General features: G+C 39.1%; 1 protein-coding gene across 1 annotated transcript in view; it reads right to left on the reverse strand.

Annotated features, from left to right (window-relative positions):
* Window positions 1-26,131, reverse strand: part of EYS (eyes shut homolog) — a 1,118,553-nt gene that overhangs the window by 974,996 nt on the left and 117,426 nt on the right. Inside the window, exons 2-3 of the mRNA XM_074861787.1 lie at window positions 15,629-16,492; window positions 12,536-12,649 (exon numbers count right to left, since the gene is read on the reverse strand). Of these exons, the coding sequence (XP_074717888.1) occupies window positions 12,536-12,649; window positions 15,629-16,492 (978 nt within the window). The remainder of the gene's footprint in view (window positions 1-12,535; window positions 12,650-15,628; window positions 16,493-26,131) is intronic.

Here is a 26,131-nt window from a genome sequence, read left to right on the forward strand (position 1 = left end):
AGATTTTTTTAAATTAATAAGAAATCTATGGATTTACTGAAGATATTTATTTTATAAACACATTTCCTAAATTCTAGTGAAGTTTTTCTGTGGTAAATCAAAATCTATGTATGTTTTGAAGTATTTCCACATACAGATATCATATGAAAGGAAGATTTATTAAATCGGTAAGTCGGATTTCATCTTTTCTCCTCAACTGTTATGTCAACTAGAGATAATAGTACTTGGATTTACATTCTTTCTAGGAGATAAATGGATAACATCAGAATTCTTAATTCTAATGATTATTTGCAGAATTAATTTCATAATCACTGGAGAGTAAAAAAAGGTGAGATGCCTGCTCAAAAACTGAAACTCTGGCAGCAGCCATACATGTGGCCCCACCACCTTCAAGGACACAGCTTCATTTGACTGTCCATGTAACTGCTCTCTTTGCATAACATCGGCAGTTTTTAGAGCTCCTTTCTTACTTTAACTGCTGCATTTGTTGGCTCCCAGCTACCCCTTGAACCCATGCAGAAACTCATGGTGCATTATGACATGGCTGGGTGGAGTGTGTGTGTCTGTGGCTGTGCTGGTGGCCAGATAATCAGAGATGGTTTTCCTCCTGCATCAGAAGATATAGCTGAGGAGGTGGGGAAGGACATCTATGTGGAGAAGGTCTTCATTCCACCTGGATCCCAAGAAAACTTCAGTGTATGCATGATCCTCATTTCCATGTGGCCCTTTCACAGCTCTGCGTGTCTCTTTCCCTTGTCTGTACTTGGTAGCTTAGCCTCCCCTGTTAGCCCTCTCCCACTGAGCTGCAATGAGCAGGACCCCTGCCATGTGCTCTACCTCCACATTCAAGCAGTCATCTAAATACTCATGGTCACACACACATCAAGGGGAAGGATGGACAGGGTTTTTGTTATTCCACATCAGAGAATCCTCTGCAAGGTGCAATGCTACCCTAGGAATGTGTTGCACTTTCTCTTCAGGGCACAGTCAGAAGACTATCCTTCAGCCAAGGAAGGAAGGACATTAGCCCCTCAAATATCAAAAGAAGGTTCTTTTTTTTTCCCCCAGCTCTACTATCCTTCACTACTCAGTAACAACTCAAACTCTTCTGTGTTTCCTTTCTAATCTATTTTACTGACCCTTTCCATATCAGTAAATCTATCTCTTACCAGTCTTCCATGTTATCCTCCATATCTTGTAAGTCAGCACTGAACATGGATTTTCATCTCTTTCTTTTTCTGTTACTCCATACTTAATTTCCTACTAGTCTTCACTTACTGGAAATTTACTTTTAGACGTGCTGCATGACAGAAATTTGCCCTTCCCCTAGTTTTGTGGGCCTGCAATGATCCCTTTCCCAGTGACTCCTTCCTCCAGTAGTACCAGCTGTAAGCTATTCATGATCACCAGTCATCTTAGGCCTGGCAGAAAGGGAGGAAGTTGCTGGATCCACGGATAAACCTGACCCTTCTGCTCCACAAATGTACTCTGGAATGATGTGTCCATTGTTCTGATGTCTCTAATGAGGATAAGCTAATAAAAAATCCCTTGTATTTGAGGGAAAAATTTATCTCATCTGTCCTTATTTCCATTTTAAATTTACCTCCTTTGAGGCAGAGGGGATTACAGAAATTTGGTAAAAAATATCTTTTGTAATTCTGCACATAAAGGTTTTTGGGGTATTTTTCTGTATAATGTGATTTACAGCTGGGAAACTCAAAATGAAAATTTAAACCTATAATCCTAAAAATGCTTTTAGCTAAAAATATATTTTAGGCTAGTATGAAGAATTTTGTGTGACTTTGCACAGAGCAGACACATTCTTATAAAGTGAAATGCTCAATTCATTGTTATGATAGAATCTTAGAATGAAAATGTTTTCTGAAGATTATATTTTATTTTCCAAGATTTTAATCTTTAAAAAGTGAATTATTAAATATTCATACTTCTATAAAATTATAAATTCAACTATGAACTATTTCAGCCCTGGTTGTGGTAATGTTAGAATATTGCAATGCTTGTACACTAACACCCAAAAAAAACCCCATGAAAATGCAATGTGTGGAGAGGGTTTTTTAATAAAGAATGTTGATCATGTCCACATTGCAATGTGAAAAGGTGGAAATAAAATCTTATTTCCTTTTAAAATTCTAGGTATTTTAAATATAGTATTTAAGAAGAGAGCATGCATGACAACAATGTTCTCATTACATTAATACACTTAGGAGTATTATCTAAGTTTAGATATCCATGACAGAAGAAAATACATGTGAGCTAAATGTCTAGAAACTTCTCATAATTAGGGGTAAGAGCTAGGTTAAGACCAATTGCTCTAAGAAAATTGCTCTGAGGAAATAAGATTTTTAGTCTGTAGAGGAACGCCACGTGTAAGTTATCTCTCAGGTTAAGATACGTAAATTTCTTAATTGTGTGGTTACATGGTTAAGTAGATCTATGCATGCATGCATGTGGTCTTCATGTTCCCACTATTTTAATTTGTGAAGTAGCTAATACCAGTCAGTGGAGCTTGGAGAGTGATCTACTTAACTCTAAGCATTGGGTATTTGGTGATTAAATCTTTTAGTTGCATTTTGTGTTGACTAGATATTTATTGAATGCAATAGGAACTTGGACACCTAGCTCTTATACCTACATGTAAACAGTTAAATTCAAGAATTTTAACTTTACGGATGTCTAGCTGAGACACAAACCAGTGCTGGGTGAGATGAATATCCAGAGCCTTTCAAGTTCAAACTTGGTATTGATGACAACATTTTGCATGGGAGACCATGATATGGGTTTACAGGCTTGGCCATTCTGGTAAAAGTGCATTTTAATGATGACTGAATTATATCTCTGAAGAGGCTCACTTTTGTTCACTGAGGATCTGATTAAGAACACCAGCTGTTCTCAAAGGATAAACTCTTGCCATCCCTACTTATGTAAGACTAAGTCAATTGGTGTCATATAAACAGGGAACACACATGAGCATTCCATGTTGGAGCCTCAGGTGTTGAGTTGTTCAGTCTCCTGACCCAAGTGTGTCTTCTCCCAGGGGTCACTAGAGGATGGAATATCATCCTCTTTCAAACATAAACCATTTGAGATGTGTAAGGAGGAGAGGAGCTGCAACTAAATATTACAGGGAGTTTTTTTATTCTTACAACTAGTTGCACTCACTGTGTTCTGTGATTCAAATAAGTGTAGTACTAACAGACTCCTAATCAAGTGCAAAAAGTTTGTGTTTTTTCAGCTAGTAGGAGTTTGGAGAAATCCAGCAAATTTAGAGGTCATAAAGGGGATAGAATAATTTGGGTATTTCACTGCCATGGACATTCATACACTAGAGGTTCAGTCGCTTTACTCTTTAACATCTTTTACAGGTTATTTCTAATTCCATTTTCAGTGTTATCAGTATTTCTTAGCTGGTAACAGTTATAAACAAAACCTTTTTATTTTCTTACTACCTTTTGCAAAGCCCTGTGCAGACATTATTTTGTTTTCCTTGAAGAACTGTAAAAAAAAAAAAAAATAAAAAAATAGAAATTACAGTAATAGAAAGTAATTTAAGAATTGCTAGTGACCATCTCTAGTGAAGGACAGGTATCCAAAGAGTGAAGACAACATGCTTTTGCAAAACTGAAAAGACAAGGAAAAAAACATTTCCTGAACTAAGTAATTTTGTAGTATTCTGCCCTGCATTTCATCAGCCAAACTTTTCACTTCATCACAGCTCAAGCAACATTACATCCCCAAAGCAACTTATTAGCAACATACTTAAAATCTGTACAGCACCCATGAATGTTTGCATGTGTTTCCAAGTTATTTTAGAGCTGACAGTCTTAGTTTTCTTATAATAGGGCAATTTCCACTTTTCACTGTAGAACTAAGTATTTTTCTTCATCTCATGGACAGTGATCTTCCCCATTTTCTTTTGATAATTTGTTATAATTAATTTTCTTCAAGAATTATTAGTTGGCATACTGTATTAGTGCAGTGAAATATACAGTTTACTTTCCAAGGTCTTGATTTACATTTAACCTTGGGAAAGGTCACTGGAATTTGCCTTGACATTACATTAATAATAGGGAAACTTAAGTACAAGTTAGCTAGCTCCTTTAAAAGGATTGCTGAGCTGCTCAGCATTTGAAGCTACTCTAGTAATAAACAGTAAACTGCAAGAAGCATACATGTCTGGTGTTGTCCCAGAGTAAATATAATGTCTATTGCAAAGTGCTAGAAGAGATGTAACAGAGAAGTGGACTGAGAGCAGCTCTGTGTAGAAGGACTTGGGGATAGTAGTTGATGGAAAACTGAATATGAGCCAGCAATGTGCGCTCAGAGCCCAGAAAGCCAAACGTATCCTGGGCTGCATTAAGAGGAGTGTGGCCAGCAGGTCAAGGGAGGTGATTCTCCCCCTCTACTCCACTCTCGTGTGATCCCACCTGCAGTACTGCATCCAGCTCTGGGGCCCCCAACATAAGAAAAACATGGACCTGCTTGAGCGGGTCCAGAGGAGGCCATGAAGATCATCAGGGGGCTGGAGCATCTCCTTTATGAGGACAAGCTGAGAGCATTGAGGTGGTTCACCCTAGAGAAGAGAAGGCTCTGGGGAGACCTTATAAGTGGTCTTTCAGTACTTAATGGGGGTTACAGGAAAGACAGGGAGGGACTCTTTATCAAGGAGTGTAGTGATAGGACAAGGGGTAATAGTTTCAAACTGAAAGAGGGTAGATTCAGACTAGATATAAGGAAGAAATTCTTCACTGTGAGGGTGGTGAGACAGTGGAACAGGTTGCCCAGAGAAGCTGTGGATGCCCCTTCCCTGGAAGTGTTCAAGGCCAGGTTGGACGGGGCTTTGAGCACCTGTTCTAATGGAAGGTGTCCCTGCCCATGGGAGGGAGCTCGGAACTAGATCATATTTAAAGTCCTATGATTCTATTATATATTCAATCATTATATGGATTGAGTATACTTAATGTTGAGTTGATAAACTCAACAAATATGAAAATTCTAAATTAAATTGATTTATTTCTAAATCAGTTATGTTTTTCTATTAGTAAAGGCAAAAAAAACCCCTCTATAATGCAGAAAGATTATCAAAACTCATAAGAAGTTGTGAAAAATAGACTACTGAAATGTGTAATGAAATCATGTCAGGAGAGTACATTTAAGAAAAGTTAAACCTACTAGGTCAGACAAACTAATTCATGTAATTTGGTGTAGTTCCAACAAGTCTTTGTTGTGTATATATCTTTATTTCTTGCTAAGATAGATTGATCTGTTTCATGTTTGTAAGAGTAAATTATAGCTATTTGTACTAGCATTATCTAGCAGTCAAGTGACAATTGCCTAAACTGCTTTAGCCTCAAAAAACATGAGAAGTTCTGTCACATATTCTCATCACCTAACCTAAGGGCATTTACCTTAACTCTCAAACTAGAGTATTCCTTCATTGCTGATGTAGTCTTTTCAGGGCATCAGTTCCCTGAATCACTCTCTGGAAACACAAGCCCCTAGAAAAGATAGTCTTAATTAAGGTACCCTAATCAAACATGATGTGAATGAAACGTGAACTCACTGACTGAATTTAAAACAATTACTAAAGAAGTATGTGTAGTAGCTGGATCAGAGAACAAGGAGATGGGCTTTGCATTTTTATTTTCACATCTGAGTCCTATGTGACTGACAGATATTACGGTCTCTGTCTGTGGCAGACATACCCACCCTGACAAAGATGGGGCTTTCTGACTGTTGAAACATAGTGGTTGCTGACTCTTTTTGCACCCTTGTTTTCGTGTCTTTACAGTAATTGGGGACCTTAGACAATGAGAGCTGATATTGAGAGTAGATCAAATTTGGCTAGGGTATAAATGGAGTCCCACTGGGAAGTCATTTTGAGCCAGTCCTCTTTGGAGCAGAGAGCTTGCAGTTGAGGACTTTCCCCTTGGGTTGGGATGCCACCCAAGGAAACTCCTCAAAGTTGAGGGCACTCACTTGTCAGGTGAGCAACTGCACATTTTGGATTGTCATTTAAATCCTAGGAATTCCTAAACTGGCTGTGTAGTAATAATTTCATCTCACGGACATCCACACCTGTGGTTTATTAATGTCTGCTGGAGTGCTAACTGATTTTTCTCAAAATAAATTTTTTTTTGAGTATTTTTCTTGTTTATTTTGACAGCCTCCACAACACTGGCATAGAATAGGTATGTAGTCTGGAGAAGAGCTGAGTCTCTTAATCATCAGATCAGTTTCACCTGTTATTAAGTTGCTTCACTTGGATACACAGAAAGTGAGGACAAATATTGCCTGCAGACCATGGTGAAAGTACAGTGGAACAAAGTGTCTACCAAATGGCAGTTTGCGACAGAGGTTAAATGCAACAAAGGACGCTGAGGAAGACTAAAATTCTAACTTTGAAATTTCTTTTTTAAATTGTTTTAAAAGTAGGTTAAAAATAAATTGCAGAAAGAGCAAAGAAAAAAATAATCTGGAATTCCCTTACAGAAAGTATTTTATAATAAAAAATGAATATTTTTGTGATACTTGAAGCATGGGAGAGATGCAAACTCTGATTCTGGACATGCTGTCACACATTTTAGGGTACTTTTGAAACAAGCACGAAATATACGTGAAGTGATATGATTTTAAAAATCATCATAGCTTTATTAAAACCTCAAAAAAAACATGCATTTTCTTTCTACATTAAAAGAACTACAGCCATTCCAGTGTTATTCATAAACATGGCCAAAATACTTGACCATACTTTCCTCATTCTAGTGACGCTGAGCAGTGATCAGGGAATATTGCAAAGGATGTTTTTACAACTAAGGATCATAATCCCCATAATCTACAGTTTTCTCTGAGAGAATGACAAACTGTTTTCTTAAATCATAGTCATTTAAAAAGCAAACCAAACCACAACAAAACAAATCACAAATGAAATTAAAATAGCCTGGGAAGACATAATCTCTAATTTCCCTCTTCTCTGCCCCATTCCCACATCCCTGTTGCTATCATTCCTGCCCCCTAGAGAAACACTAAAAACCAAATTCTGTAGTAGGAATACCTCTTCAGGATGACCTTTGTGCTGACCTGATGGTGTAAGGGCTCAGGACTTGTTTGTTTTAATCCCCAGTGGCTGCTGCCTCCCCTTCAGCTCTAGGAATGGCCCCTCTGGGGAGAGAGTGACCCCACCCCCACATCAGCCACTACCTGACAAACCACAGGCTTTGGTGAGGGGCAGCTGGGGACTACTGCCAGGCTGCAGCTGGCAGCCTGGGAGAAGGAAGCAGATAATGATATGAAAACACGTAAAAGTAGGCTGAGATGGACCCTTAACTGACAGGGGAGAAACATCCAACGTGAATGTCATGCTCCTCCCAATGAAGACCTCAGAATGCTGATGGCTTGCTCTAAGTCTTGCCCCCTCTTCTTGAGGGAGATTGATATATTGCTGTTGGGACCAAGAGGAGCACTGGAAAGTTGAGCATAATTACCAAAGTGAAAAATAGATAGTAAGAAGGCATTTTTGTATAACATTTTTAGGGATATTATTAATAAAGCTTTGGGTATTAATTTGGTCTATGAGTATTAGTATTAGATAAATTGAACTATTAGGCTGTTAAAACACTAATTGTACAAACAATAAATTCTTCTCTCCAAATATGTATAGTGAAGTCCTTTTACAATTACGACCTTTTTCAAAGTACTGCAGCTGTAATTCACTGATTAAGTGAACATACCATTTTAAACTAAAGCACCTGGATGATGGAGCTCTAGCAAAGTGGCTCCAAGTAAAACCACCTCATTCTTATAGTATCTCCTGTCCCACAAGTGAGGAGCGAATTCATTATGGCCTGTAAAGAGGTTAATTGGACCATTGGGGAAGGCAAGAAATGTAGGTCTCCCTTACAGGAATATGTGAAAAAAGCCAATAATCTCAAGTGTTCTACAGAGGGTTAGTTTTTAATCACTTCTTTTACCTCCCATCTTCCCACCTAAGTAGCAAAAAGCCCCCCAGATTCAACAAAACATAGTCAAATGGAAAACTACTGCTCTTAATCCACCAAACACTTTCTAGGGTAAGCACACTAAGCATTACCATTACAGAGGTAGTTAAGATATTGCTGTTTCTTGTAGGTTGTGAATGAGTCACACTGATTTTCTGTGCATCCTCAGAACAGGACCACAACATCCATCAGAATTTCTGAGACATCCTCTTTGTTAGGGGATGTATAAAAGGCACCTCCTCTGGTGGGCTCTGGGGCTTGAGGAGCCTCCTTCCCAGCTGCTGGAGCCCAGCTCAGTGCACCAGGAGGCCTGGGACTCCCTCTGACCTAGGCCAATAGATGCAGCTGTTGCTTTCCTGTTTGCAGGTGTGGCAGGTGCATCCGCCCAGTGAAAGCAGAGCTTCTTGGCTGCTGAAGTGTGGCAGCTTCTGGCTGTCTTTGTTTTCAAGGTCTCGCGGTAGTTGAGACCTTTGACCAATGGGAGCCGCTATTGACTACAGGTCAGATTCGGCCTGGGTATAAATGGAGTCCCCTGGGGGAGCCATTTTGAGCTCGTCCCCCTGGAGCTGCGCGCTGCAGTTGAGGACTCTCCCCTTGGGTTCGGGACGCCACCCAAGGAAACTCTTCGAGGTGCCTGGTGTCAGGACGCTGCCCTGAGCACGTCCTCGAGGTTGAGAGCCCTCACTTGTCAGGTGAGTGTAGAGTGTTTTGGGTTGTCGTTAAACCCTAGGTAGTGAAGTTTTGTTTGCATTTGGGGTTGCCGTTAAACCCCTGGGGTGTGAGGCTTTGTTTTACGTTTCAAGTTCCCGTTAAAACCGAGGAAGTGAAGTTTGCATTTGGGGTTACCGTTTAAACCCCTGGGGAGTGGGGCTGTGTCAAGTCTTTTGGGTTGTTGTTAAACCCCAGAAAGTTATTCTGTTCTCCTCTTGCGGACATCTGAATCTGTAACTTACGGAGAGCTGGTTGGTTGTTTTATTAAAAAATAAATTTATTTATTTTTTTAAAATTGGTGGTGGGTTGCTCATTTGGAAGCCTCTGTAACAGCAGGCTCAACCAGTAGCAAAAATGAACACGTATGCCAGAGATGCACACATGCAGAGGACACTAACACAGCTGCTACATAGACTGCCCACAGACAGGGCACTGCCTTTAACAACACCCACATATAACACTACCAGAACTCACATAAAACATATGTATGAACAGCCAAATCCCAGTCCTCCTCTCTGATCAGGATTGAAGCTTGCTAGTGGAAGCACACACCCCCTTACTCTCTAGTTCAAAAGGACAGACACATTCGTGGACCCCTTGAATAGCAGTGTGGGACCTCACCTCATCTAATATTGATGCCCAGATCCTGGGACTTCTACTCACCATATAGTGCAGGTTCAAGTCTGCTATTGAATTACACATGCACATACATGCATGCACACACACATGTGTGCACACACCAGGTTAGGGGAAAATATAAACATTCTGGTCTTCCCAGTGGCTTGTGCCTGGGCTCACAGGTCCTATCACTCATGGTCCCCTCTCCACTTGCTGATTCTGGGACTCTCACCTGTTCCAATTGGTACCAGGCATGGAAACCACCATCACCCAAGGTCTGGTGACAGTCACTGGCACTAAATTCACTCACTGCAGACATGCACCCTTATGATCTGTGGTCTCACTTCAGCTGCTGATGCCGAGACCCTTTTTCATGCCAGCTGCTGGCACCCAGACATTAGGACCACTATCACCAGTGATCTAACTCCAATTGCAGACCCCAAATTCAGTCACTTTCATCTCTCCAGTTTCTGGCATCTAGACCTTACAGCACTCACAGATGGGGAGAGAGTGGGAGTACATGGGATGAGAGTTAAAAGATTTAATAAGAAGAATGGATAGACTACAGTGAATTTGTTCAGGGCTCAGTCAGACAAGCGTACTGACCAGTGACTACTTACACAGTACCAGCCTATTTTACACCTCCCTCCTCTCTACACCCTCCCCATCCTTGTTTCACCCAGATCCCCTTCCTCTAAACATTCTGTAATAAGTCTAAGGATGCAAATTCCGAAATGAATTGGAGTATTAAATCATAGGAATAATGACATGCCTAATGTTAGCTGTTTGTTATTAAGTTATGTTAAAAATGTTCTTCCAGGAAAGAGTGAAGAGTTTTGAGAGCTCAGTGAATAAACTAAACCATTAATAAAAAATAAAAATAGGTAACTGATATATAAATATGTTAATATGTAAAAATACATATAGGTCTAATAAATCCATTCTATGATTGCGAACATAACAACTTGGACAAAGCAACTTTTTCTTATTTTGAATAAATATTTGTAAATAATATTTCTAATTATAAATACAAAATAATTTTATTACCATTTTATTTACATCTCATCAATTTACAGTAACAAGGATATTTCATACTTTCATTCAGATCATGTGAACTAATTACTGCCAGTGTCTTACATAATTTTGGAAAAAGGGTATGTCAAAGTTTATCAAAACTTAAACATTGTTTGCACAATCTTGGTATTATGTTGTGTTTTCTGTGGTTGCTGCCAACCTCACACACTTAGAATAGCATTCGAGATACAATATTCATAATTACACAACTCATCTTGTCTGAGAACACAATACAGCCATGATGGAATAACAATAGAAGAATGTCTGTTTTCATAGAAAAATATCCGTTTTCACATGGATGGGGTTTTTTTAGCTAACTATTCTTGAAATTGCCCTAGTGCTAGCAAAAACTTTTACACAGCATCACAGGAAGAAATGTAGACTTAAAACAACCACATTTGGTCAGAAAATGTTTTCAAAATTATACTGTATGTTAGTCAACCAGTCCTGTTGCAAGGTATGTTGATGTACTACATACTTTCCTGTCATAACAGGACCTCAGGCAATTTATATCAGAGCAAGAAAAAAGATGTAAATTCCTGAAAGTCTGCCTTCTCCTCCCATGATACTTATTATTCTTAGGAAAAAAAAAAAAGAAAAAAAAAAAAAGATGGGATTCTCCATTTTCTTTTATCTAACTGGAGAATAAAAAGGGAGCTAATTCACACTTACAGTCTCCTGTTTTTCTCAATCCTTACCAGCTACCTGGAGAGTAGATTGCAATGATCACTGTCATCCACTAGAGTTGAGTGTGTTGAACTGTTTTCATGTCTTTATGGGTTTGAGTTTACTGTATCTGGAAGGGTGTTCCTCCTGTCTCCTCCCCTGCTCTCCCTCATTAGGCTAAAATTGCAAGGTTACAAAAGATTTTTTGTAGGGGAAATTTCAAAAGCAACATGCCCACATAATTTGGGTGAAAGGGACAAGAGTAAGTGTTCTAAAAAGATATAGACCATGCATGGGGGAAAAGCTAGTTCTAGAAAACTTTACTAATGGACTTTCCTCCTTTGAAAAAAATGTGTTTTTTCAGTTTTCCGAGAATGATGCTGACCCTGACACCCTCCACAGTGAAGGAAAGGGAGGAAAAGGAGAGTAATATAAAACAGATTTACTAGGAATTTAGAATTAAGCATGTCTATCCCATTTTTAAAATTATATTTCTACACAGACTTAACTAAAATGTCAACAGGAATGTTCAGTCTTTCACTATGAAAATAAAGATTGTCTCTTGGATTCCTCTAACTCCCTTATCCTTTTTTTCTTCTTCTTTGTTTTGTTTTTCTTTTAACTTTACATCTCAATGTAATGATTATTTTATATTCTATGATTGTCAGGGATAACTGATGCTTCCAAGAAGAGACATTTTTAAAAGTTTTACTGTCCTTGGATATTCAAGTGCTAGCTTTATACTTAGCTCATTCTTAAGGAATGTTCTTCTGAGTATTGCTACTTCTCTTATACCAACACAGGAAATCTCTGATGTGAAGTACAAGAATGAATAGTGTTTTAAGTTTGGCTGCTATCCTGACCCCCCCAAAAAAGTGTTTATAATAGGATGGCTTTAGATACATTTTCTGATTCAAGCTTTTCTCATGAAAACATCTTATTTGTCTAATATATCATAAGTAAACTGATTAGCTTCTGAGAGTTGGGTTTTTTCCATTCACACACATAAATCACGAGATTATTGACTCTAAATTATTTCCATCTTATTTTTTTAGCACATCTATTAAGAGGATGCTGAAATTATGAATACAGGTGTCATGATCACCCTAAATCATCCAGCAACAACTTCTGATCCCTTTTTTGTGAACTCTGTATTTGAGAACCAGTGAGTTAATGATTATGAGTCTTTTGTCGTACTGCCAACAGGAGAATGGTACTCATGGATGAAAAGCCTCTATCATTTATATGGTTTTACTTAGTACATGAACATTTTAGAATAGTCACATGGAAGTTTGATTTCTTTATTTTACACAACCTATTTTTAAACAATCTAAGGAAACTGCAAATTGTTCAACAATAATCTAAAATAACTGTTTATGTAAAGCAAAAGTTCACACTGTTATAACGCAGGAAACCATTATTATAAGACAGGAAGCAAAATTGTTTCTTACCTGTAAAGCCTTTGTCGCATTCACAAAGAAAAGTGTTTGGAGTAACATTGCTGCAGTTACCATTGAAACATGTATGGGGCTGGCACTGTCCATCTATTTCTGTACAATTTTTACCTATTTAAAAGGGATAATAGGAATATTGAACTTTAGTAAATATTTATATTTTCTCCTGAAATGTCAAATTTATGTGTAAAATAAAACACTGTATTTAATAGATAGATGGATGGATAGCTAGGTATTTGTGCTAATGTTGTTTGTTAGTTTTCACCAAAACTACTGAAGTTCTAAAACAAGACAGAAAGTTATTCAGCTGCCATAATATGAGCTACTGTGCTCAACCTCATCTGCTATACAGTTACAAATTCACATATAGTTTAAGATGCAGAAATGTTATTAGTACTGTAGTATTTGTTTCTTTTTGATATGAATCTAGCTTACAGTTTCTTCCAGCACAGCAAACAAAAGATGTTCTCATGTGGAGTCCAATTTGACTGAGTTTTTCTTAATATGCAGCTTTCTGAAAATTATAATTCCAATTATAAGTTGTTTATGCTATTACAGCATATGGGCCTAAATACTGTATAATTATGCTTGCCACTTGAATTGTTGCTATGACATTATTCACACTTCAACAACTTTTCAAATTTCTAATAGACTTTATATTATGGGAGGCACTTTTTTCCTCCATTACCCTTGTGTAGTCATGTCCATAATATATGATGGTTTAAACTCCCAGTTCTTCTTGTTTACATGCAGTTTATTTACTGTACCAGTACTGCCAGTACAAAATTATGGCATTAGCCAACACTGTCCCATATAAGCTAACAGAATATTTTAAGCATTGCTTGTTGATAACATTAAACATGATGATTGCTTTAAACAGAATTGCTTGTGAATCTCTACAGTAATTTGAATTAAAGTAGTACCAGACAATTTTTTATATTATTATTTTCAAAGCATTGTACACAGCCCCCAGAAATCATAAAAAATATAGAAAACATACTGGATACCATCAACATTTGCCACTGTTTTACTAAACTTTGAATAATTATAAAAAAGCTTTTATCATAACATTGACTTAGTCATACCTACATAATCTTCTATTTGCAAGTGCATTAGTAACCAAATTATTATGCAGTTTGGAAAGCAATTAAAAATAAATTACAGCAACCTTTATGCAACATAACCTTCATTTCTGTTTTCTATGAACCTCACTCGTTCCTGACTCATCAGCTGTGTTTCACAGCATAGCATCGTTATTGCGAGAGCACAGAAGTGCAGTCCGTCAAAGAAGCATTGTTAGAAGAGCTACAACAATCCTTTTTGTGATGTGAATAAATATCTCTTATACTTTCTAAAGGATTCCCAAACTCCATTAGTATGAATGCAGGAACATATACCCATAATTTCCTTCATCCCCTTTTCCTCCTCCATGACATGGAGATAATTGTTAGGCAAGAATGTATCTAATCATGCTGCACTCTCTGGTAGTCCAATTCTAAACCTGTAAGGAACTGAAGGATGTAATGTCTCAAACATTCATTGACACAGAAAACCTCAAGGACAAGCTGTGGCCTTTGTGATTAGTCTAAGGAATGTCACCCAAGGAAGCAGGAGTGTAAGAAAGGATGCACCCCCCCCACACCCTTGCAGTTGTATTGACAAACTCCTTAGATAAGCCTCAAAGAGGGGAAATGTGGACTGAGTGAAACCAAATGTTTCTCATGAAGCACAAGGACCACTAATCATTGGCTCCATTGTGTAAGCCCGAAGAGGTGACAAGGCCTGATAAGAGATGAGCATTTCTGCCCCTGAAACCGGATGATTGCTCAAGAAGCATGAAGTCAGCAAAAATCTGTGGGAACAGAAGAAAAACCAAAGGTGGGCAGGGTGAGTATGACCACTGACTCAACTGGACAAGGGGTGGTGTACCCCATTCCCCGTCAATGCATGCGCAGAATCCATGCTCCATGTTTTTTCCTCATCTCTCATAGAAATGAGTTTGTGGAATACCTGCCCCTCCTCGTCTAGCATGCTAATCAGCTGATAAGATGAACTTAAAAGACAGCAGAAAATTTTGCTCTGTATGCACCCACTGCCTAAGGTTACTGGACCTGAGACAATGCTGGATCCAGGGGTGGTGATCTGGATTTTCTCTCCTTTCCTTTCTTTTCTTTCTTATAGATTTATAACAGACCACATTGCTTATTATCCTTTTCCAATTTTAAATTCTTTTCTACCACAAGTAAAAAATTTTAACCAGTCGTTTGGTGTCGCTTCACCTTAATTTAACCTGAGGAGATCAGGTTGTGACTCTCTGGGCTTCCTATCCAGATCGTGACAAAACACAGATTCAGTTTCTCCAGTAGGTTTTGGGTAAGTACTGCAATATTTCCTTGATAAATTAGGTGATTTATTTTCATTTGTGAAATACTTAATTTGGTGATAACAGTATGTTTAACATATTCCTTTTGAAAGGAACTTTACAGCACAAAATAATCTGGAAGAAAAGAGTAAGTATTTTCTTTTGCTTGCTTTTCTAATTAAATGTGTGACTTCTCAATTAAAAATGAATTTTGATTTTAAAAATTTCTCTAATGTAATTTAAAATGTCTTCAAACTGAAAAGGGAGGTTTTGTGGCAGGTTCAATGAAATACTCATCTCACAAAACTGTTTGCTGTTTTTCAGCATTTTGGTTAAATTTTTCTGGGGCGGATCTTACTCTACATCATTTATGTTATTTGGTGTAGAATTTGAACTGCTGAAAAAACAAACAAAAAATCAGTTACTTCTGTAAGTTCACAAGTACTTACCTATGTCTCATGCTTTAATGGGAAAGAAGCATGCTAAAATCTATTCTGTTTTTCACCACAATGCACACAGGAATGTAAGCAAGTACAAACTGTCTTCTAATGACTACACAGTCTCCTATAAGTGACTATATGTAAAACAGACTCAGTGCAGGTGGGGTAGTGGCAACGGACAACCAAATTATTCAAAAACCTTGCTAATGATGTCCTAACTGTCTTATTATCCATTAAGGAAAATGTATTAACTATGTAATATTTACTCTTAGAGAGGAAAAGAAATACCTGAAAATTTTGGAGGACACGTGCATTCATAAGAACCTCCAGAAAGTTCTGGTTTCTCAGTGCAGGAGGCATTGTTCTGGCAAGGTTTAGTGGAGCACATATCAAAATTCTGGCAGAATCTTCCAGAATACTGTGAAAAACAGTGGCAATTATATGCTTTTTCCCAAACATGGCTTAGACATTTTCCATGCCCAGAGCATAATGGTGCATTTGGAGACTGTTGGCAAAACTGCTGCTTCACAGTTATGTTCAGACGAAGGCCCATGTTGCACAGGAGCGGGCCTCTCTTATGAAGCTCTGCAAAGTAATGAGTTCCAACACCAAGCCAGTTAGGGTCAACCTGGTGTAGTCCTCTTATCTGGCAAACAAAAATCAACTGCTCTTGAAGAAAACCAGCTTTAGGGCAGTTAATAAATTCTTCCTTGGAGACATTTACCAAATTCATTCCGTAGGACTGGAATGATGGCTCAGAGGAGATGAAGAGACTATCACCTAACTGAAGCTGTAGCGGGCATATCTGAGGGATACTGAGAATTCGTTCTTCTGAGATTTCCCCAGTAATACTCTTATTCATATTCCAGCATTCAGTGTAAAAGTCTGAGCAGACATTTTCCCTTGGTGTCCATTTTATTACATTATGGTTTGGTTCCACTCGCCATTCAGCAGTCATCTGCCTCTCACATATTACCTGCCCATTTACAATGCATAGTTGAAGAAAGCACACTAACATGCGAACTGCTGATTTTGTAGTCATTGTTTCACCTGACAAATGAGAGTTGTCTTTCACACCTGCTTCATTACTGAGTGTAGCTTCAGAACACTTGTTCCTTAAGGTTCGTCTGTATTTTCCGTGGCAGCCTAGGACTTCAAACAGAGAAAACTATTTGTTTTCACACCAAATATAGTTGAATATCAAATCTTCATTACAAAAATAGAAAATATACAACAAAGCAAGGTCTACATCTAATTACACTGATGTGAAACTATAATAAGTCCAATTAACTGATCAGAATTACACCACTGTAACTAAAGTCAGATTTTTCCTATTTCTACTCCTGCTAAAGATTTGATTTTCATTTAGTACATTTAATTGTACTTGCATGTGGAAGAGAAAGAGCTTAAAAGCATGCTTTCCATATTCCCTTCCTCTGTTGACAAAAATAATGATAACAAAATTATCTGTGGCAAAACTAAGTAAACCAGGACGTCTAAGCTCTAGTCATAAGCTTTAACCATAGATGTTTTCCTGATGTTTATCAACTATACTTATTTTCAAAGTATATACCTGAAAACCAATGGTCCTTGAACATACACTTGAGGTTTTTGATATATCACAGTCAAAGCTAGCAGACTACAGAGTCCACTAGGACTATTTGTGGAAACCTTGATCTGGAGAATATTAAATGATTCAGTGAACAGTTGAAAATTAGTATAATATCAAAGGGTGGTATTCAGTCTCTCCTATTGTCACCTAAATTGGAATGAAAACATCTAAAATTTAGCTAAGTTCTATCAGTAAATTGCTGTGCATGTGAACCTGTCTCAATGACCTCTGTGCAGCAAAGTGACTAGCACTGTTTAAGCCTTTGAAGGTACCAGAAAGGTGTGAACTATGACTAACTAGTAGTAATAATAGCAGATTTGAGGCTTAGAATATTAAACTCAGAAGGGGTAGAAACTAGATTTTGATCCTCCTCCCAGAACAGTTCTTGTTTTAATTTAGTTACTGAATCCAAATTCTGCCTTTAAACAGTTGAAGTACGCTAACAACCTAGCTCCACAGCCAAGCAAGTACTCTAATTTCTAATTCCTCTCTTTGTGTCTATATTTCCACACCTGTGAGATAATTCCCCATAGAGAAAAAGAAAGGATATGGACCTACAAGAAAGCCACTAACCTTGTTACAGAATACTCATAGTCTTTCTATTTTGAGACCATTCCATTATCTTCAGAATACCATTAGATAATACCATTAGATAATGTGCTATCAAATGTGTAGTTTGGATCATTTAGCATTTTTTCTTTTAAAGTAGCAGTGTTTAACTATTATATGCATTACAGCTGCTATTATATCTGTCAGTATTATCAGGTCTAAAATCAATGCTCTATATTACTGTATATTTAGAAATCCTACATTCAGCAGCACATCTTTACATACCTTTTCCATAATGAGATTTTCTCAGGGGTTACTAAAATATATGTATATAAAAGGTTATTTTACTCTTTAGACACACCAAAAAGAAAGCTATTGCATGTCTAATGTAGAAGAATTTTTTCCCACTTATATTTTACTCTTCATTCATGTAATTATGCATAGTTCTGATATCATATACAGGCTTCATTTTTACTGGTAAAATGTGCTTCCTCACAAAATTTACATGGGATAAAACTTCTGAACTACTTCAAAATAAATAATCAGTATTTTAACAGTTGACACTGTCTTCACAAAAATCATTATTAGTCTTCATGCAACTGAAAGATTATTACAGCAGTACTAGAATTAATAATGTCAAGTAAATAAATACATCCTGTAAAAGCAGTGGAAAAACAGGGGAAGATGGAAAAGAAGTATCTAGAGAGAACAAAGATTGGGTTTTTAGCAATAAAATCAAGAGGAAGAAAAGTTGTATAGCGTAGAGTGTGAAAAGTAAAGAGCTATGCATGAAATAGAGTTACAATATTAACATACATGACTTAGAAAATCAGCCAAGAATTTAAATGTGTGCAAAATACTGATGCCATGACATGAGACAAAATTATGTCGAGATTCAATTTGAAAGTGATTATGATAACTGTTATATTTTAGGTCTGGTTTAGGCAAGGACAAAATCTTCCTATCTATAATTCCAGATGCTTCCATGTAATTGATGAAGACTAAGAAAGTCCAAGACTGGGACTTGTATGGACACACAGTAAGATACTTGAAGAAAATCTAACTCTTAAGGCTACATAAGGCTGCGTGAAAAGCAGCACAATGTTCTATTTTTTACTAAGGGAAAACTAAAGCAAAAAGGTTTATGCAGAACCCCGGGGAAGTCATTTAAAAGCAAAAATGAATCCCAAGTTATTTGCATTCCAGTCCAGTATCTTAAAGATTATTTTTTCTTTCTATTAATAAGAGTTATTAAATACTAATGACAAAAATAAAGTACCTTTTAAGCAAGATTGAAGAAATACCCACAGAAGATATCTGACTCTAAAAACCTCTCAGGAAAAAAGAATCTATCAAAGAAGACAATAAACCAGAAAACACTTAGGGACATCATGTCACCATGTTGGGGCCAGGAATGAACCTTCTCTTGCCACCTCCCCACATGTCACACTCACACTTTGCGGACTGTGTGCCTGTGTTTGAGGTAGCTCTGGTAGACCTTGGATCAAACTGCTGTGAAAACAGCTGAGAGGGAGCTGGTGGATGGGCTTGCTGGGGGTCCCCCACCTCACTCAGAAGCTGCATTTAAGCTCAGGCTCTCACCCTTGGTCCTAACCTGGGCTATGCTGCAAGTGGACTGGTACCTGACCTTACACCTATCTTATCTGGCCTTGACCCTGACCCAAATATTTGACTTACTTATATTTGGCTTGATCTCAGGACCTGTCTCCTCACTGTGGACCTGCCTGGGAACCACTGGACTGTTGACTGGCACTGTGTGCCATCCCCAGACCCACTCTGTGCTTCTGACATGGGTGCTGTGGGACAGTGACCCTTGTCACTGAGGTCACTGTCATTCTCCCTTCCCAGCACCTCTCCTTTGCAGGACAGCCCACACTTGCTGCTCCTTGAGGCTGTGATATTATGCTTGCTTAATTTCTGATGCATATTTAAAAGCATAAGATTTCAGCATTACTTAATATGTAAACATAATATAGGAAATGCCACAGATTATAGTGCCTGAACAATTTGACTTCCACCCTCTGTGTGTTTTACAATATGCACTAACCGTCTTGATGACATACCAAGTTGTCCTTTGTATCCTTATGATTTTAATCACAAAATTAATAATTCTTAGGAAATGATGCTTTATTTATGCCAATTTTCATTCTTTGCAAATGATCCTTTCCTTATTACTATACACCATTCAAAACATACAGTGTTTGTTGACTTATTCGTTTGTTAATATGGTTTTCTAAAATATTGAACATGCTAGAAAGTGAATTTACCTGCACCTCAAAATACAGAATCTTTATTTCTACCCTATAGTTATACCATATCTATAGACAGAAGGAGTGGTGATGCAGCCGGTGCTGAAGTTAGGAGGCTAGTCTTTTACTCACCAATCCATACAATATCATTGTAGACATAACAGTATTGAGTCAGGGAATTTTATTTGACTCTAATTTATTGCTAGCTGTTATGGTTTAACTCCAGCTGACAACCAAACCCCACACAGGCACTTGCTCACCCTCCATCCGGTGCGATAAGGGAGAGAATCAGAAGGGTAAAAGTGTGAAAACGCATGGGTCGAGATAAAGACAATTTAATAGGTAAAGCAAAAGCTAGGCACACATGTAAAGCAAAAGAAGGAATTCATTCACAACTTCCCATCAGCAGGAAGGTGTTCAGCCATCTCCAGGACAGCAGGGCTCCATCATGCATAACCATTACTTGGGAAGACAAACGCCATAACTCTGACTGTCCCCCCCTTCCTTCTTATTTCCTCAGTTTTTTGTGCTGAGCATGATGTCATATGGTATGGGATATCTCTTTGGTCAGTTGGGGCCAGCTGTCCTGGCTGTGTCCCTTCCCAACTTCTTGTGCACCCCCAGCCCACTCACTGTTGGGGCATTGTGAGAAACAGACAAGACCTTGACTCTGTGTAAGCACTGCTCAGCAATATCGAAAACATCCCTTTATTATCAACACTGTTTCGGTCACAAATCCAAAACATAGCCCCATACAAGCTACTATGAAGAAAAGTAACTCACCAGTACACCAGCTAACATAAAATTCTATTCAGTGATTCTGATATTGAGAAAAAGAATCACACAAACACTTAAACAAACAGATACATAAACACCTATTACTTCCACACCCAAACATCAGTTTGAAGTCTGGTCCAATTCCTCCAGAGTAGTTGTAGGAGGTTGAGGTGTTGTATGTAACACATTTTTCCTGGCTGCACTGTGCTTAATGGATTCCTAATGCTTAGGTCCTTAATGTCCTGGCCCTGGTATAGGTTGACCATGGCTGCAGTCTCTGAGGATGTGCCTACGCCAGTGGTATGGCGTGCCTCCCCCAGCATGTCTCCAGCCCCTAGCAGCTACCTGTGCCTCCTTTGTACATATGGCTGAACAGGGCCATGAGCTGCTCTGGCTTGGCAGTTTGGTGCAGGTGGGTTTCCCCACCACTCTTTATGTCAGTCCCAGAGCCCTTAAGAACCATCCATGAAGAGCAGAAGTTGGCTTATGGCCTGATACCACTACAACCCTGATTTGTTAAAAGGAGGTTTAAAAGAGGCCAATGGTGTTAAATGTTCATAGAAAAGCAGAGACTGATACTTTATTGGAGACAGAGAAAAAATGTGTACCATTAATCAGGGCTTAAAAATAAATAAAAGGGAGCTGATGAGGCTAAACCGGAGGGTATGGGAAGGAAAACAAGAAACAGACCCTACAATCTGCAAGTCCCTATAAATAAATGAAATAAAAACTTCACAGACTCTGGTAGGTTGAATGTGAAAAGGTAGATTTATATAAAAACACTAGGGGGAAGAAAAGAATTTGAAGAGCAAGTAACAGTATCAAAAGCAACAACAAATCTCTAGAAAGACAGAAGTAATAGAAAGTCTAACAGAGACCCTCCATGACCAACAGACATTCTGGGTACAAAAGGAACATTCAGGGAGATATTTAGAAAAACTAAATTATATGTCATTATATTCACTATGAAAGGGTTTGATGAGACGGGTACAAATAATTTTTTAGGGTTTCAAGTGTTGACAGAAGACATTTAAAACAAAACATACAGAGTCAACTGCAACAGTGAACCAGATTCCATGAAATACCCAGTTCTAAGGGAACTCAAGAATTAAATAGATGAACAAGTTGGTGAAGAGGACTTTAAACTAAAGTTGTTGGGGGAGCGGAACCTCAATCCATCCCAGTCCTATCAACTTGATGCCAGTGCCAGCAATAGATACCCAGAGCCTGGAGAGGGATCACAGGTCAGCAGGAGAGCACCTGAAGAGTAGCACAAAGGAATTCCAGACAGTAAGTCAACTTCATTGGCAGCCCACCTTAAATGCCTCTATACAAACACAGTAGCATGGGGAATAAACAAGAGGAGCTAGAGACCTGCGCCTGCCTGCAGGGCTACAATGTTACTGGCATCATAGAGACGGTGAGATGGCTCCTATGACTGGAGTGTTGGAATGGAATTATACAGGCTCTTTAGGAAGGACAGGCAGGGTTGATGAGGAGAGGGTGTCGCCCTCTATGTCAATGACCAGCTGGAGTGCATGGAGCTCTGCTGGGGGATGGATGAGAAGCCGACCAAGAGCCTATGGGTCAAGACTGAAAGGAAGGTAGGGGCAGATGTTATAGTGCAGGTCTGCTACAGGCCATCCAACCAGGAAGACTGAGCAGATGAGAACCTTTATAGATAGATAGAAGCAGCCTCACGTTCATAAGCCCTAGTCCTCATGGGAGACTTCAACCACCCTGATATCTGTTGGGGGGACAACACATCAGGGCATAAACAATCCAGGAGGTTCCTGGAATATGTTGATGATAACTTCCTTCTCCAAGTGATAGAGGAGCCAACGAGGAGAGCTGCTATGCTGGACTTTCTTCTGAAGCTCAAAGGCAGCCGTGGTTGCAGTGATCATAAAATGGTGGAGTTCAAGATCTTAAAGGCAGTGAGGAGAACAGCAAGATTGCTATCCTGGACTGCAGGAGAGCAGATTTTGGCCTCTTCAGGGATCTGGTTCACAGAGTAGCGTGAGATAAAGCCCTGGAGGGAAGAGGGGCACAATCCTGACAATGGTCAGGTAGAAATGCCAGGAGGCCTGCATGGATGAACAAGGAGCTCCTGGACAAGCTCAAACACAAAAAAGAAGCCTACAGAGAATGAAAGAAAGGACAGGTAGCCTGGGAGGAATACAGAGAAATTGTCTGAGCAGCCAGGGATCAGGTTAGGAAAGCCAAAGCCCTGATAGAATTAAATCTGGCCAGGGACATCAAGGGCAAAAAAAAAAGCTTCTATAAGTATGTTGGTGATAAAGGTAAGACTAAGGAAAATGTGGGCCCTCTCTGGAAAGAAACAGGAGACCTGGTTGCCTGGGATATGGAGAAAGCTGTGGTACTCAAAAAATTTTTGCCTCAGTGTTCACCAGCAAATGCTCCAGCCACACCATCCAAGTCGCAGAAGGCAAAGGCAGGGAATGGGAGAATGAAGAACCACCCACTGTAGGAGAAGATCAGGTTCAAAGACCATCTAAGGAACACAATTGAAGGTGCACAAGTCCGTGGGACCTGATGAGATACAACCACAGGTCCTGAGGGAATCGGTGGATGAAGTGGCTAAGCCACTGTTGATCTTATTTGAGAAGTCCTGGCAGTCTGGTGAACTTCCCACTGACTGGAAAAGGGGAAACTTAATCCCTATTTTTAAAGAGGGAAGAAAGGTAAACGCAGAGAACTACAGGCCAGTCAGTCTAACCTCTCTGCCCGGCAAGATCATGCAGCAGGTCTTCCTGGAAACTATGCTAGGGCACATGGAAAATAAGGAGGTCATTGGTGACAGCCAACCTGACTTCACTAAGGGCAAATCATGCCTGACAAATTTGGTGGCCTTCTACAATGGGGTTACAGCATTGGTGGATAAGGGAAGAGAAACTGACATCATCTACCTGGACTTGTGCAAAGCATTTGACACTGTCCCACATGACATCCTTGTCTCTAAATTGGAGAGACATGGATTTGATGAATGGACCACTTGGTGAATAAGGAGTTGGCTGGATGGTTGCACTCAAAGAGTTGTGGTCAATGGCTTGATGTCCTAGTGGAGATCAGTGACAAGTGGCGTTCCTCAGGGGTTGGTATGGGGACCAATATGGACAGTGGGATGAGTGCACCCTCAGCAAGTTTGTTGATGGCACCAAGCTGTATGGTGTGGTTGACTCGCTGGAGGGAAGGGATGCCATCCAGAGGGACCTTGACAGACTTGAGAGGTGGGCCCGTGTAAACCTCATGAAGTTCAACAAGGCCAAGTGCAAGGTCCTGTACATGGATCAAGACAATCTCAAGCACAAATACAGGCTGGGTGAGGAGTGGAGTGAGAGCAGCCCTGCAGAGAAGGACTTGGAGATATAAGTGGATTGAAAACTGAATATGAGCCAGCAATGTGTTCTGATGGCCCAGAAAGCCAATCATATCCTGGGCTGTGTCAAGAGAAGTGTTGTCAGCAGGTCAAGGGAGGTGACTCTCCCCCTCTACTCTGCTCTTGTGAGACCCCATCCAGAGTACTGTGTTCAGGTCTGGGGCCCCCAACATGAGAAGGACATGGAACTGTTGGAGTGAGTCCAGAAGTGAGCTGAAAGATGACCAGAAAGTTGGATCGCCTCTCCTGTGTAGATAAGGTGAGAGAGTTGGGATTGTTCAGCATAGAGAAAGCTCTGGGGAGACTTTATAGTGGCCTTCAAGTAGCTAAAGGTGGCCTACGTGAAAGATGGGGAGGGACTCTTTATCATGTAGTGTAGTAATAGGACGAGGTGTTACAGTTTTCAATTGAAAAAAGGTAGATTAGATATAAGGAAGAAAATCTTTACTGTGAGAGTGATAAGACACTGGAACAGGTTGCCCAGAGAAGCTGTGGATCCTCCCTACCTGGAATTGTTCAAGGCCAGGCTGGATGTGGCTTTGAGAAACCTGGTCCGGTGGATGGTGTCCCTGCCCATGGCAGGGGGGTTGGAACTATATGATCTTTAAGGCCAACCCAAACCATTCTATCATTCTATGAACTCATTTCTGTGTATAACTACTTCTTAAAACTATCTTGGTATGAAACATTGGGGAAGAGGCAGTATAACTCCTGTAAAACAACATCAGGCCTCAAGAGACTTATTGGAGTTCTCTGAGGACTATTCATAAACAGAATATTACAAAATCACTCAAAAAAATTTGGGATTGTGTCTTTGTCTGTTATAGTATATTTGCTGCGAGATAAGAAGAAAGAAGAAAGTAACGTATTTTATATAATTTAAATGTAATAACCATCTGTAGAATCAAAATACATTTGTCCTTCCTCACAGTTCAGTGCTCTACTATGCTGTTTCTTAATGACCAGTGAAACTTGAATTATTTTCTTTTCAGTGTTATCACCTCTTTTGGAACAGAGTTGAAAAGTGGATTCCTGTGAATCTAGTTTATCTTCTCACTGGTGATTGAAAGAGATGATAAAAGAATGAAGGAAAGCTTCATGTTTGGGGGAGAAGGTTCAAGAGACTGGTGGGGCACGCACAGTAGGGACCTAGGTGCTTGAAACTCTTAATGAGTAGTCACAGGCCTCCACAGTGATGACAGTACTTTCTAAGGACTAAAACACACAGAGTTTGAGGTAAGCCATAAATTCATTGAGATGACTGGAATCTGTGATTTGCACAGTGCAATACATAAGAGCTGTTAATAAACCCTTTCTGCGTATGTTCTGTCTTCCTTTATTTTCTCTGTTAAAAAGCTTATAATCAAACATGTTGTTTGAATAGAACATGGTTTTATTTCTTAGCTTAAAACCTTTGGGGGAGCTTATTGAATAGATGATCTATTCAGAGCATGCCTGTAGAAAGTAAAATTGCTTCTCCAGTTGGTGGAGGATGTGTAATATTCTTGTCTCTGTCAATATGCTTCATACAGCACGTTTTTCTACATTCTCTGAAGAACTTATATCATCCTCGGATCTACACACTGTTATACTACTGATGCAGTGGCACAGTGGGTCACATTCACATTTAGTGAAAACTGTGGTCATAGTACAAGCTAGAGAAGACAAGGACATATTCAGAGTTTATATCTCAGCCAAATGTGAAGATAATTTCACAAGCTACTGAGAATGGCATTCATTCCCCCTAGTCCCACTGACTTCACTCTGCTGAATTTCACAGGTTTGTTGCAATCACTGATGATGCTTATGGTGCCTGGGGGGAAAAAAACATTGCTAGAAACATTAACAATGGAAATTGCTAAGGAACATACTGTGTTTTTGTGTAAAATTCCTTTCTAATATTCCTTAATCTAAATACTAATTTACAGAAGTCATATTTAGTTAATTGCACTACAGCTGTATTAAAGGAGAGAAGATGGAAATATTTTTAAATGTGTTTTGTCCTTTAACACTGCTGTACTTGACAACACAAGGTCCACAACAATGGGCAAGAAACTTCAAGCCCTTTAATAGTTATAGTGCTATCACAGAACAAGGTCCTGAAAGTGACCATCAGTGATGACGATACAGAGCATTAACACACACTGAAGCATGTATGGAGTGCTTACTTCACTTACATTCCT

This window comes from Strix uralensis, chromosome 3, assembly GCF_047716275.1.
Source record: "Strix uralensis isolate ZFMK-TIS-50842 chromosome 3, bStrUra1, whole genome shotgun sequence".
In the NCBI taxonomy this organism is placed as follows: Eukaryota; Metazoa; Chordata; class Aves; order Strigiformes; family Strigidae; genus Strix; species Strix uralensis.